Raw genomic sequence first — 13,480 nt, forward strand, 5'->3', positions numbered from 1 at the left:
ATAGAGATACTTATTTTTTTTAATCTTATTTTCATCTGCTTGTGTTGGAAATGAACAAAAGAATTTGCTTGCTTAGTATTTTTCATTGGTAATACAACAAGATTGAGAAACTGGATCATTGCAGCAAGCATTTCAAGTTCTCTCAGCAGGAGAATTATAAAAAGCTTAGCACAATTTAAGATGACAAATTACGGTAAGGATAATAGACATGGGGAAGATAACTGTAATAATATTATGACTGATTATTGCATTTCCTTAAGCCATATTTCAAAACAAAAAGCTTGTTATCAAAAGGAGCAGCACTGACTTCTGAAGTTATAATGTTACAGTCCATATAGTTGTAGACACAGTATACACATTCAAGGGGGGGGGGGGGAAGTTACCCTCCCAGTTAAGGAGGCTGGTATTTAAAGGCCAATTCAAGACAGTTATTGTGGACTGCAATAAGCTGAACTACCTGATCTCTTAAAACTTCAAAAGAATTTGCAACCTGTACTTGAAAATCCATTAAGCTGTGCCTAAGGGAAATTGATGGACTTTTGATATTTGAAAGCAGATTCCTATGTAAATAGAGAAAACTAACCAGTCTAATTTTTAAACTAAATCTAGAATCTTGGACAGTTCTTTCAGAGGGGAAGAAGGAATGGGAAAAGAATAGATGATACTATATTACAAATATTGTTAAAATTTTTTAAAAGTATAAATAATTTTCTTTTCATTGCAAAGGTTCTTGATTACTCTTGCCAGAGTAAATACGTTGCAGTGATCATCTTCATGAAATGTGGGCAAAATTGTAACAGTTTTTGTCAAGTTGTATTTTTCCAAATGATTTTTCCACTCTTGGTGGGGGACCCCAATGATTTTTCTGCCCACACAGTTGAAGTAGGATCCTGGTCCCAGTGATACCGATATAACTTGGAGTGTTGCCATTGCCTTGTGAAGAATTACTCTTCCTGTGCTTTACTCGAGTTGGTTAAACAGAACCGTAACAAGTTACAGGGCATCATTAGTCACTTGATAATCCATTAGCTGCGACAAAAAGGCATGTAAGTTTGGATATTTAGACTGCAACTCTTCTCCCCGCCATGTGGGGAAGACTTCAATAGTAAAAACTGCATAGCCGGTGGGAAGGGAACGTGATCATCTTCAAACTCTTACCTGTCACGGCAGGGGGAAAATTGCCAAAACTGGCAAATAACTGATCATTAGAACTGCTGATTGGTGGGGTGGGAGGAAGGCGGGGAGAAAAATTTGTGTTGGGGTACTGCTTTAAGCAAAGCAAAATTTTCCTTGCAAACAGCTTGAAGTATTTAATTGACATAAAATGAGACATTCAGTTTGAGTTTCAGTCGTGATACCTTTTTTCTTAAAACACAAAAATACTTCAAGAATTGAAAAATAATTTTTCAAGAAGAAAGCCAACACCTTCAATCCCCCAAAGGCTGCGATTTTTAGCTAGAAGTCAGTCCTGCAGTCCTGATGAATAGATCTGTCCCGCAAAACCCCGCATTTTCAGAGCGCTTTGTGTTTTGTTAACTATTTAACCCATCATCCAGTGTCTGGTTTCATTCCCTAACTTTTCTCTAGAGTTTTGCATGCAAAAGCTTTGCTTTGTCAGACATCCTGCTGGGCTGATTAAGGAAGGAATTGTTTCAGCCTGTTTAAAGGTAATCTATCAAAAGGTTGAAAATAAATATTAATGCAGCCCTGCCTGGAACACTTGTACCTTCCTTAATACTGTGTGCTGAAGGCCTCATCTGCTTCTGCAGCAAGTCTTTGTGATTATCAGGGTTTGCTCTCATGGTAAAGCAACGCGAAGGTTCACAGTTCAGTGGCTCAAGAAAATTACAGTATGTATCCAAAGGTGCCTGCAAGCTGAAGTGGCAATATTTATATAGGTATGGGCCCGGTGGTGTTCTGATGTTTTTATATGTACATGGAGGAAGCAGATAGTGCCGCTAGGCAAATATAAAATTCTCAATTAGCTGAGCAGTGCTGTCTGCCCCTGTTGAGAAAAGAACTTAGCTAAATACTCTCCCCCATTCGCAAAAGAACATTTATTTAGGTTTGGGAAGGTGAGATCCAGAATGTAAGAAATTATTACTAGGATGAGGCACTTTTATTATTTAGTTGCTTCACATTATATAGAAAAGCCTGTGTATTTTTCTGTGCTCTGCTTGGCACATTGAGTCTGTCTCAATGACATTGAAACTGTCCGTCCCTTCTGTAAAACTGGCTTTAAGCTCAGTAATAAATAGCTCTGGAAAACATCAGGTAGCCAAAAACTAAAAACTCTTTATGGACCATGGTGTTTTACTCTGAGCTTCCATTTCCCCAGCTGTAGGAGACAACAATCATGACTTCTTAAGCTTTTCAGAGTTCTCTGAATTTCCCCAAGAGGTACAATAGAAACGCAGCGTATTAGATGAGTGCCAGGCTTTTGTGCAACTGCGGCGGTTCTACTAAAGAAGATACTGGCTATTGTGCTGAAATAATGTTGCTGTGGTACTGGAGAGATTCTCTACATTGTGTTAATATAGATTAGTAGTAATATGCAACACAGGAAAAATGTGTCAGGCTCTGTTAATACTGATAGCAAGATAAAGCCTACTATTGTTTAGGTGACAAAAGTAAAGGAGGCCATGTATTGAATTTAGCAGACTCTATCCATTACTTAGTAAAAGCAGCAGGTATAACATGTCTCCAGTGTGTGCTGCTTCATTCTTCTTGATGGGTATTCTGAAAGGCGGCTAAATTGGTGCTAGTTTGAGACAGTCTTGTGATGTTTGATCTCTTACACTAAACAACAGAGTCTGCTCTTAAACCCAATTTAATATTGACCTCTTCCATGACCTGGATTGTGCACCTTTTTGTATTCCCTATGAATAACTAAAGTCAGTTTACCACACTGAAGAAAAAAACCAGCTTGTAACCCTTTAATCTGCCACATCCATGTCAAATGTATGCTTTGAAAACAATTAAAAAAAAAAAAAGTCTAAACTCTTGAAATCCTGCAAACTGCCTTTATCTTTTAGGGAGGAGGGAAGGTGTATTTAGGTGTATATTTCCTTTAATAGTAAATTTAAAAAAAAAAAAAAGTCTGCCTTGGTTTGCTTAACAAAAATATAATGGAAGAACTATCCCATGTCTTATGTCTGTGTTATGCTACATAGTCACAATTTTTGAAATGGCTATTTTACTTCAGGTGGTAAGGGAAACAGCCAATAAGCTAAATAGCTGGCTGTGGAAGATCTCTGTCAGCTGCAGATAAGATCAAAAATATATAGATATAACACTTTATTTACTTAATTCAAGGACTGTTTAGTTTGTTTTTTAAAGGATTAAAAAACCCCTTACATTAAGTGGTAGGCAGGTGCATAATAATATTTATGTAAGTGGACAGTAGATGTTACTGGGATTTGCAGGGGAAATTGGTAATGCTTTCCCCCCCCCCCCCCCAGCTGTTAACATATTAAAAGTCAAACTGCAGAGTCTGAGCACTAGAAGTCAGACTGGAGAGTTTAAGCACTAAATATACACGTGCGCAAGAGCAAGCCAAAAGAGGCTCTTTCAAAAATATATGCATTTCTCTCTGTTTAGAACCTGCTTTGTACTTTGGTAACACTGAATATCGAGTGGATGAAAGTGCTGGTTACGTGCAGATTCGTGTCTGGAGGACTGGAACAGATCTGTCCAAAGCAGCTTCTGTCACGGTGCGTTCCAGAAAAACAGAACCAATGTCAGCAGAGGGTGAGTTACTCATAAAAATGTTGCTCAGGTTGCTTTAGAGTATGTGAGTGTGAAAATGGGATATCTGGCATTCACTCTTATTTCTCTTCAGTGTATATACGGGGTGCAAAAGTTAAGTAAAAGACATCAGACATGGATTTATCAGGTAGAAAACACAATATTTGTGTCCCAGTTGTGTGTGGCAAGGACAGCTCGGCTAAGCTCACTGACTTTCTGATGGAGACTGCAGAATGGATGTGAACAAAATGATCATTAATTTACTTGCACCTTAACTGATGGCAGACATTGGGAGAAACAGTTGGAGTGAAGGAGAGAGTATTGTCTTTATAGCACTGTGTTTCCATGGAATAAAACTGAAGTTACAGCATAAATCTGCAGTTGCCCTGAAATGATGCTATCAGTACGTTAGCCAAGGAAGCTATATTTTATCTGTGAGAGCTGGTGTATCTGAGATTTTAGAGTCTCTCAGTTACTGTGGAGAGAAATTCTGGGAGGCACCACCAGTGTGACCTCCAAGGATTTTCTCAGTCCAGCACTGACCCAAAACACCCAAAATCTGGTGACTGTCTCTGTAAAACTCCATTTTTATTCCTCAGTCCCAACAAAAAGTCATTTTCCCTATCAGAATTTGGGAATACTTAGGCTGGCCAAAATTTTGCGGTGCTGTTTAAATACGTTGCTTGACTTGCGGTGCTGTTTAAATACGTTGCTTGACTTGCTAACTGCTAAATTAATTTTAAGGAACAGTTACAGCTGCTGGGTGTCAAGGAAATTGGTTGCATTAATGAGAATTTCTCTGTTCAGTCCAACAAATTGATGACACACTGGCAAGAGACAGATAAGGCTTCAGAAATTTTCGTATTAATCAAGCTGAAAGCAAAATTGTCTTTTTTAATATGTATGCGATACTTAATCAGATTTGCTACCAAAATAACAAAGAATTACAGCGACTAGTAATGCAGCATGTATGATTGAAGGAACAGTTAATTAACTTATAAGGTACATATGTGGAAATAGAATTTGACTACAGTTACTGAAGAACAGAGAAGTGGTTAGCAAAATAGACAATGTATGTGATGAATATGTAAAGACTCACTATTCAGGTGAAGAAATACAGTTGGGTCCTACAGGATTTTCTGTGTTGTGTATAAAGTAGCAAAGTAATGTTGCATTTCTAATCTTGTGTTTATAGGTTTTTTTAAAAATCACTTCTGTTAAAGCCTAGTTAGGAGATCTGGAAGAAAATTCTTTTCACTAAATCTTCTCCTAGTTTCAAGTATTCATAGCGTTTTGCACCCAAAAAATATTAATATGGTTGTATATGAAATACCTACGCACACAATATTTGCTTGAGGGAAGAACAAAACCTGTGCAAGAATTGTAGTTCTTCATGATGCACGGAGCCGACCAGGGAGGTCAGCTGTTATGCAGGCAAGTGTTCCTTGCCTCTAATCCAGAGGCTGCATAATGATGTGTAAAAGAAAAAGGCTCAGTTGCTTTTAAGTATGTAAACTTCAACGTGCTGTGACAAAGAAGGGAAAGAATTGCTGTCGTTACAAGCAACACGTAGAACATTTAAAAGGGGATAGGGAGGAACACTCTGGTTAAAAAGAATGCAAAATTATGGAAATAGAATCTCAATGAAACAGTGGGACACAAGCAGAAGGAAGAAGTGAAGTCATTATACATCTTCCAGTTTAGATTGAATAGTCTCATACACACACAAAAAAGTCATTCTAGGTGTTCTCACCTCCAGTCAGTCTGCCTGCTTCTTTTAGGGACGAGACAGTGGTGACAGCATGATTTTCAAGCTCAGTGATCTAGCCTAGTGCAAGACACTTTTTCTTAGGGTACAGCTGGAACTATTCTGGGACAGACATCTGCTTCTTTAAAGGTAAATAGCTAAGTAAAACCTCAGGTATGTAGTCCAGAGTTGAGCAAAAGGGTTAAACTGCTGTGGACATCAGGGCTGTTGCGTGTTGTTGAGGCTGTTACTCTGCGGTTTAAGGGATCTTAAACAAGTTTTAGTTGTGCTGATGGCATAAAGAGTAAATGTATTTGTGTGTGTGTTGCACTGTATGTTCATTGTTCCCAAATTTATTTGCACATGACAAAAATCTAAATTAAATTTTCTCCAGGACAGTAATAGAAACAGCTGCAAACACACTTTGCAAATGTACAAGTGAATGTTAACATATAGTAGTAACTGACCATCCAAGTCTTGTTGCTTCCCAAACAGCTGGAGTTGATTATGTGGGCATCAGCCGTAACCTGGATTTTACACCGGGAGTCAACATGCAAGTGTTTCGAGTGACCATCCTTGATGATTTGGGCCAGCCTATTCTGGAAGGTCCAGAGAAGTTTGAACTAGTTCTCTGCATGCCCGCAAATGCAGTGCTTGGAGAGCCTAGCAAAACTACTGTCTTTATCAATGACACCGTCACTGACTGTAAGTATAAAAGGGGTGGGGGAGTTTTTCCAAGGTTTTTCATTTCAGTGTCTTAAGTGCACTTAGAAGGTGGAAGAGCTCTTTTGGCAGTAGCATAAATTACTATGTGTATAAGAGCTGTGATATATCATTTACCCCAACTACATTATGAAGATTAACAGCTGTGTGCTACACCTGTAGTTGGAACATAGGGCTATAGTGCAGGTTCTTTACTCTGGCTTGTCTTCCTTCTCATTATGTACTTGAAGATACTGTTTTGGATAAGTTAACATCATAGTGGAACTGTGCCATGAGCTAAAAGTCCATTTGTTTATGCCTGGTGCATTAAGGCTGTTTGTTTGAATGAATATTCATTTTGAAGGTAGAGAAACCATAGGGATTAAACTTTTTTTTCCCTAGTAGTTATTTGAACACCAAAAATTGTAGGGAGCAAAGTTTTTCAAATAATTATGCAGATTGCTATTGCATGAAGTTGTAACTGTATTGTCTCTTCTAGGGGAGCATTAAGGGGGGAAAAAAAAAGGTAGGTGTAAAACTTTAAAAGTAAACAACACTTAACACAGCGCCATTTACAGGTTCTCCAGCACTTGCTAAATAAACCAAGCTGACTCTCAGCAGTCTCAGGTTTCTGCAAATTCACTGCACTTCAAAGACTTAAAGAAGCTGTATTGTTTTAGAAAGCTTGTTCTCAGACAGAACTCTGAAGAGCAGTTACAGTTTCACTCTGAAATACTCACTTGTTGAAGCCAGTGCAAAGTATGATACTGACTTCAGTGGAGATGGAATTCTGGTCATCACCCCTTTTTGCCCTTGTGTTACCGTGCACCTACTTCCTCTCTGCATCAAAGGGAAAAGAGACTGCTTTATAGAAAATAATGCCACAGCTCTGAAGTGGCTCAAATGCTGTTTTTAAAAAAATCGCCAAGTCTTAGCTACTGTGAGAAGACTGGTGACAGAATTAGTACTAAGTTGGCAATTAGTTGCTGTAGACCAGGAAAGTATTTGAATTCATCTAGAGCCAAATTCTGTGTTTAAAAAGCATGTGTAAATCTGAACTTTCTTCAGTTTATTGTAAAAGGTTAGCAAATAAAATGCTGTTAAAGAAAATGACCTTTTTTCCCTTTTTTAATCGAGAAATGTGGTTAATATTTTCTGCCCATGTGTGAGGGTCCTTTTCAAGTTGTGTAACTTGTTCTGTTGTCAGTACCCAAAGTCCAGTTCAAAGAACCAATGTACGTGGCAAATGAAAAAGATAAACAGCTGGTGGCCCTCATTTATCGAAGTGGTGACATTAACCATAAGTCCACAGTGCGTTGCTATACTCGCCAGGGTTCTGCCCAAGTTATGATGGACTACAAGGAGAGGCCAAATACAGATGATTCTGTAGTGGTGTTTCTCCCAGGTAAGCTTTTCCCATTGGAATTAGAAAATAATGTGTTACTTTTGTCTACAAGTAATCTGATGGCAAATAAGAGCTAGACCTCCAGGACGTTCTGGGAGTTGTTGTGCCAGTTGAGCTTCTGTGGATGAAGAAGGTGGCACAGGACTATTTAACAAATAGTTTTGTGACTATGACAGCAGCACTTTCAAAGGTTTTTATGGCCAAAGTTGGACAATAAAGAATTCAGTAATATTGAACATCCTCTGCTACGCTTTTGAGCACAGCACTTGTTCATGAGAATAAGCAGGAATAATACTGATGCAGTGCCTTCAGCAGAGGACAATCAGAGCAGCAGGTTCCTTGCCATACAACACCCTGCTGAATGCCGCAAGGGATGCTGCTTAGTTCCTATCGTGGTGGAGTCATGGGATTTTTCCTTAGCAGCGATTGACTCAAGCACAACAACAACAAAAAAAAAAGTGTGCCAGTCAGCGCTAGTCTCTGCTTCCGTGTTCTTGAGACTGTCTTTTCTATGGCAAGCCTGAAAAAGTGTGGGGGTTTTGTTTTGTGTTTTTATCCTGGTCTTTCGTACTCCTATGAAGATAATGTCTTGTTCTTCCTTCATACCTTTCTGCAGGAGAAACGGAGAAGCCCTGTGTGGTAACTCTGGAGAATGATGTAATTTATGAGGAGGAGGAGGAATTCAGATTGGTGCTTGGAACACCAAAAAGTGATTCCACATTTGGTGCTTCCATTGGGGATCAGAAAGAGACCGTGATCAAGATTAAGGATGAAGACGACAGTGAGTTTCATGTTAATTGTTGATTATATTATGTAGCTGCAAATGGGAAAATGACACTACTTCCATTCAGTGTTTGCTTCAACAATTTTCAAAGTACCCAGTACCAAGTTTTTCAAAAAACTATCAAGTATTTTATTTTTACGTTTTGAATTTGCACCCTTTTAATCTATTCTGGACGCATCACTGGCTCTGCCTTTTGTGGACTAATGGGAAGAGAAATTGTCTTGTTTATTTCCATTCCGTTTATTGCTCTGTTATGTGTTGCTTTCATAAGAATATCATAAATTTGACTAAGTTGAAAGAATCATGGATGCCTTGGGTCAAATTAACAAAAAGAAAAAAAAAGGAAAAAGAACATAATATACTTGATAATGCTGTAAAATGGACTCCTTACAAGTTGTAGAGAGTCATTTAAGAAAATTAGATTTATCCCATACCTTTGACAAGGCATTAGAATAAATAACTTATAAAAGTAACTGCTTTCTTCAAAAGCTAAACATATTTTATCTCTAAATATTCCACTCTAGATTTCACTAAAGCAAACACCAGGGGACCAGGTAGTCTCCTTTTAATAATAGCGACAAACTTCTATCTGAATTCCAGTTTCCAAAATATTTCACTTCGATCATTCCAGACAACAATCAACAAACCAAATAAATTAATAGCCAGACAATCACTTTGCATTTTCAGGTTTGTTATGACCTTCTCATTTCCTTTGGACTATCCACTCTCAGATAAGGTATTTGCATTTGGTCTAGTTGACATGAGTAAATTATTGTGGGGGTTTTTTTAATGTTCAGGTTTTTGTTGTGTTTTTTTTCCTTGTCTAGAACCAGTGATTAAATTCTCTGAAATAAAACACAGCATTCAAGAGCCTCAGGAACCTGGAGAAGTTGCACTAGTAAGAATCCGTGTTCTACGCCTTGGTGATAGCTCCAAAGTGTCTGTTGTCAGAGTGCATACTAAGGATGGCTCAGCCACCTCAGGGGAAGACTACAATCCAATGTCAGAAGGTAAGGGCTTCATTGGGTGTGGGGATGGGAAACATTAGTTTGGAACGTGCCTCCCTGCAAATGAATGCTGGACAGGGAGCTGAAGTACTGCACTTTAGACTAGGAGTTCCTGCTTCGCTTTGTGTGTTTTGGAATGGGAGATTTGAGTATTGTCTGGTTTTGGTTTTCTCCAAGTTAATTGTGGGACCTGTAAGGGACTGTATTAGCATTGGATTGGAGGTGGGATCCTGTTTGCTCTGGGCTACTTTGAATTTCCTAACCCGGAATGCAAACTCAGGATTTCTTCATAAGAATGAAAGTTCAGCCTAGCTCGGGTTGTTTTCTGCCCGAGTCATGTGTTTGAGCAGAATTTGGTTCTTGAGCTCTGCCTTCAGGTCCCCTGAGGTGGCAGAGGGTTAGGATATTGTTATGATAGGCAGCTTAAGATGATACAGGAATATGCTTAAATTCCTGGTTCTGCTATTTTAAGGCAATTGTCTAGATTTATTCTGCTTTCATCATCCTGCAGTATGGAAGAGAGATCTGCCCTGAGCACTTACAGTAAGGAGTTGCCAGCTGTGGGATGCTTTTCACAGAAAATCCCACTCCTGGGAGCTGGCACCCAGGTCCCCCATCTCCCAGGAAAGAGTCCAAGCCTCAAGGTTGCAGACCCATATTCTCTTTCTGCGACCCACTGCATTTGGATTTTGCTTTCCTCGTAGTGACATGGTTTTGATGGAGTGTCACCCTCACAGGAACAGTTATAGCCTGGTGGTTAGGCAAACTCCCTAGAGGAGTAACTCTTCTACAGTGTCTCCCGAGGAGGTATGACCTTGAATACAATTAGAGTAAAATGAACACACAAGGTCTCTCATTTCTTGAGTATTTGTGCTGTTGACTAAGGGCTAGTGTCAGAAAAATGGGCACCACTTCCTCCTGACTTTTAGCAAGAAATAACAATCTCCCCTTGGTTTCTGGAGGGAGGACCACAGATGCCTATTTCTAATAGACTGTTCTTGTCTTGGGATTTCATGTAGATGAACATGTCTCCTAAAGACCTCATGCCAAGTATGTTGACTTTTCAGTTCAAAGTGCAGTGTTTTGGATCCTGCTTAAATATGCACTGCAAATGGCACCTAAGACAGTATCCATCCCGGTATAATAATGTACCTGGGACCATTCCTTGGCATGCAGGCCCACTCTGTTGAACTTGCTTTACCACTGAAGCAGGGTCTCTGCATGAAAACTGCCTCCCTGGCCCACGTTAATTCTGAACTGTGTCCAGGAATTGTTTGGAAGAAGCTAGTTGGCTTGGTACAAAATCATGTCAGGATATTATGTTTTTATATTATTTTAAGTCTTCCAACAAGTTACCAATATCAACTTGTATTTATTTTTTCTGCCCAGCGGAAGTGGGTTAGTTTTTTTGGTAATTGTGCTGAAGAACAGATGCTAACAGCTCAGTCTGCTAGTACCTTTTACTTGGAGCAAAAACATGTTGTTGCAACAGAATACGTTACTTGAACACAATTGACAAAGAAAACAATTGATTTTGCATTAATTTGTTGGGGTTTATTTTTAATCAGATATTGAATTCAGAGAAGGAGAAACTGAGCATTTTGTTGAAGTAGAGATTCTGTATGACGGCATAAGAGAAATGAGAGAAGCATTTACTGTCTACCTGAAAGCTGATGAGAACATGGTAGCAGAGACACAGGTAACCACTGCTGACAACAAAAGTTGCTGTTTGTAATGATATTTTTCTTCATTTCTATAAAAACGTCTAAAAAACCATGTACTCACAGCCTGCGTGACAGCCTGGTATTCATATGCTCCTGTGGTTAGTTTGGCGCATACCTGTCTAAATACTGGTATAAATTAGCTGTAAATCCACACACTTTGAACAAAGTCTAGAAGCATTGAATTACAGATTTTATGTGTGACCCACTGTATGCTTCACAGAGAGTTCAGCAGTGGAGAACTCTCTCATTCTTTCCAAGTTACTGGTATACATATTAGGAAAGTATAGTGCACTAACTGGCTTGTAGAAACCTCCTCTGACTTTTCCCATTACATCAAAAGATTTAAAAATATAAAAAAAGAAAGCAAGAGGCTGCGATCGGCAGTTTTTGTTTGTATTAATAGTGTCTCTGGCTGCTAGAGACCCCGTACAACAGAGAGACTGCGTTGGTCCCTCTCTAAACGTGTGCGGAGAGATGTGTGCTGGTAGCGGCTGCAGCCTTGCTGTGGTGCTCTGATCAGTGCTCTGCGTCACTTCGCGTGCCCAAGTACAGCTCCGTGAGGCCTTCTCACCCGTTCCCATGGCAGGAGGTCTGCGGGCAGGGAGGAAGGCACGAATGGGGGCAGATGGGCATAGATTCGTCTCCCATTTCTTCCTTTATTTTGGTGAAGCAGAGGAGAGCACAGCAAGCGTTAGAGATACTACAGTTCTGGAGAGCACCGCCTGCCATTTTGGGCTGTATTTAAGATCTAATTTGACGCGAACACTAGCAACTTCTTACTTCAATACTATATACAGTAAATTACTATGTGCAGAGAAACTATGGCCCTGGGATTCATTACATCATGTATATTATACCTTAATAAATTTGTAGGCCACTGTTTTAAAAACAGAGGCTCTAAAGTTAACACACAGTCTTTATACTTAAGTTGGTAAAAGCCTAAACTGGCTGTCAAGTGAGATCAAACTGATGTGTAAGCTGAAGCTACTGCATGGTCTCTGGAATTAGTTTAGGAGAGTTTGGAGGGTTGTTTTTGCATTTCATGTTTGTGGCAAGGTTTTGGGGGGGTAGATGAGTCAGGAGTGAAGTTGAGCATGGGAAAATGAGGAGGAAAGGTGGTGTTTTAATGTTTGTCTTTGTTTCTTACTACCCAAATCTACTTTAATTGGCAATAAATCAAATTAATTTTCCCCAAGTTGAGTGTGTTTTGCCCGTTAGAGTAATTGGTAAGCAATCTCCCTGTCTTTAGCTGGACCCATGAGCTTTCTCATCCTATTTCCTCCTCCTGCCATGCTGAAGATGGGGAGTGAGTGAGCAACTGGGGGTGTGTGTGACTGTTCGCCAAGGCTGACTTTATTTTTTTTAAAGAAAAATTGGAATATTTTTATTTCCCTTTTCCTAGTGTTTGGGGAATTAGTTCTTCCTTAATTTGCTGGTGAACAGGTTTTAAGTGGAAAACTTTTAAAAACCACTGAGGAGTGAATCTTCTTTAATACAAGTCACCATTTCATCAAAGAATCCCGGGTAAAAGCAGAATGAGCTTGGTGGAAGAAATTAAGTTGCAGGCACTACTTCTTCTCCTTCCATTCCTCATTTTCAGCAGTATATATAACCTTTTCTCTCTCTCAACTCAGATGAGTAAAGCCATTGTGTACATTGAAGAAATGGACAGTGTTGCAGATGTGACGTTTCCAGCTGTGCCCCAGGTTGTCTCACTTCTGATGTATGACGATACTGCTAAAAGCAAAGAGAATCCACACCCTCCAACTGGCTACCCTGTGGTCTGTGTAACGGTAAGGTTTTGGTCCAACTTACTCGTTCCGTGCTCTGGACCATATAAGAAAATTGAAAAAGTATTCAATTCTGGAAAGCGACAACTAAAAGCAGCAGGCTGTTACTGTGTCGGAAGCACTTGTGTAAGTCTTTCTGCTGACCTAACTGGTTATCAGTTTGACAGCACAGCCCAGTACCAAAGGCCTATTTAGGTCAGCAAGAAACACTCACTGCAGAAAGAGCTGTCACAGGTTAGGGATGTTAGTGACCCTCTCTTGGAAGCTCTCGTTCTCCGAGTTAGGTCAGCAGAAGGATGATTCTAACAACAACAAAAAAAAAAAGCTGAATTTTGCACTAGAAAAAAGCACACATGCATCTTCACTCCTGCTTGATTCTGTTGTGGGAGCAGCAACAGACTGCTGGGGAGGGTGCAGTTGTAACTTGGCAGCTCTTTGCTGGGATGTATGAATTCAGGCCATTCATCTTATGTTTCTAACAGTTTCTAAATTATTAGAGTGGTTTCACACTGGGATTTTTCAAGCTAGGGTGTCTGAATTTGGGAGAACTGACTTTGATGTTGTCCAGGAAGAG

The 13,480-nt window shown here is 39.5% G+C and overlaps 1 protein-coding gene across 1 annotated transcript in view; it reads left to right on the forward strand.

Annotated features, from left to right (window-relative positions):
• FREM3 (FRAS1 related extracellular matrix 3) overlaps positions 1–13,480 on the forward strand; it is a 65,190-nt gene that overhangs the window by 39,344 nt on the left and 12,366 nt on the right. The window contains exons 7-13 of the mRNA XM_076337543.1: positions 3,601–3,750; positions 5,990–6,199; positions 7,404–7,601; positions 8,218–8,382; positions 9,213–9,395; positions 10,961–11,091; positions 12,751–12,909. Coding sequence (XP_076193658.1) covers positions 3,601–3,750; positions 5,990–6,199; positions 7,404–7,601; positions 8,218–8,382; positions 9,213–9,395; positions 10,961–11,091; positions 12,751–12,909 — 1,196 coding nt within the window. The remainder of the gene's footprint in view (positions 1–3,600; positions 3,751–5,989; positions 6,200–7,403; positions 7,602–8,217; positions 8,383–9,212; positions 9,396–10,960; positions 11,092–12,750; positions 12,910–13,480) is intronic.

The sequence above is a fragment of the Aptenodytes patagonicus genome, chromosome 4 (assembly GCF_965638725.1).
Source record: "Aptenodytes patagonicus chromosome 4, bAptPat1.pri.cur, whole genome shotgun sequence".
Taxonomy (NCBI): Eukaryota; Metazoa; Chordata; class Aves; order Sphenisciformes; family Spheniscidae; genus Aptenodytes; species Aptenodytes patagonicus.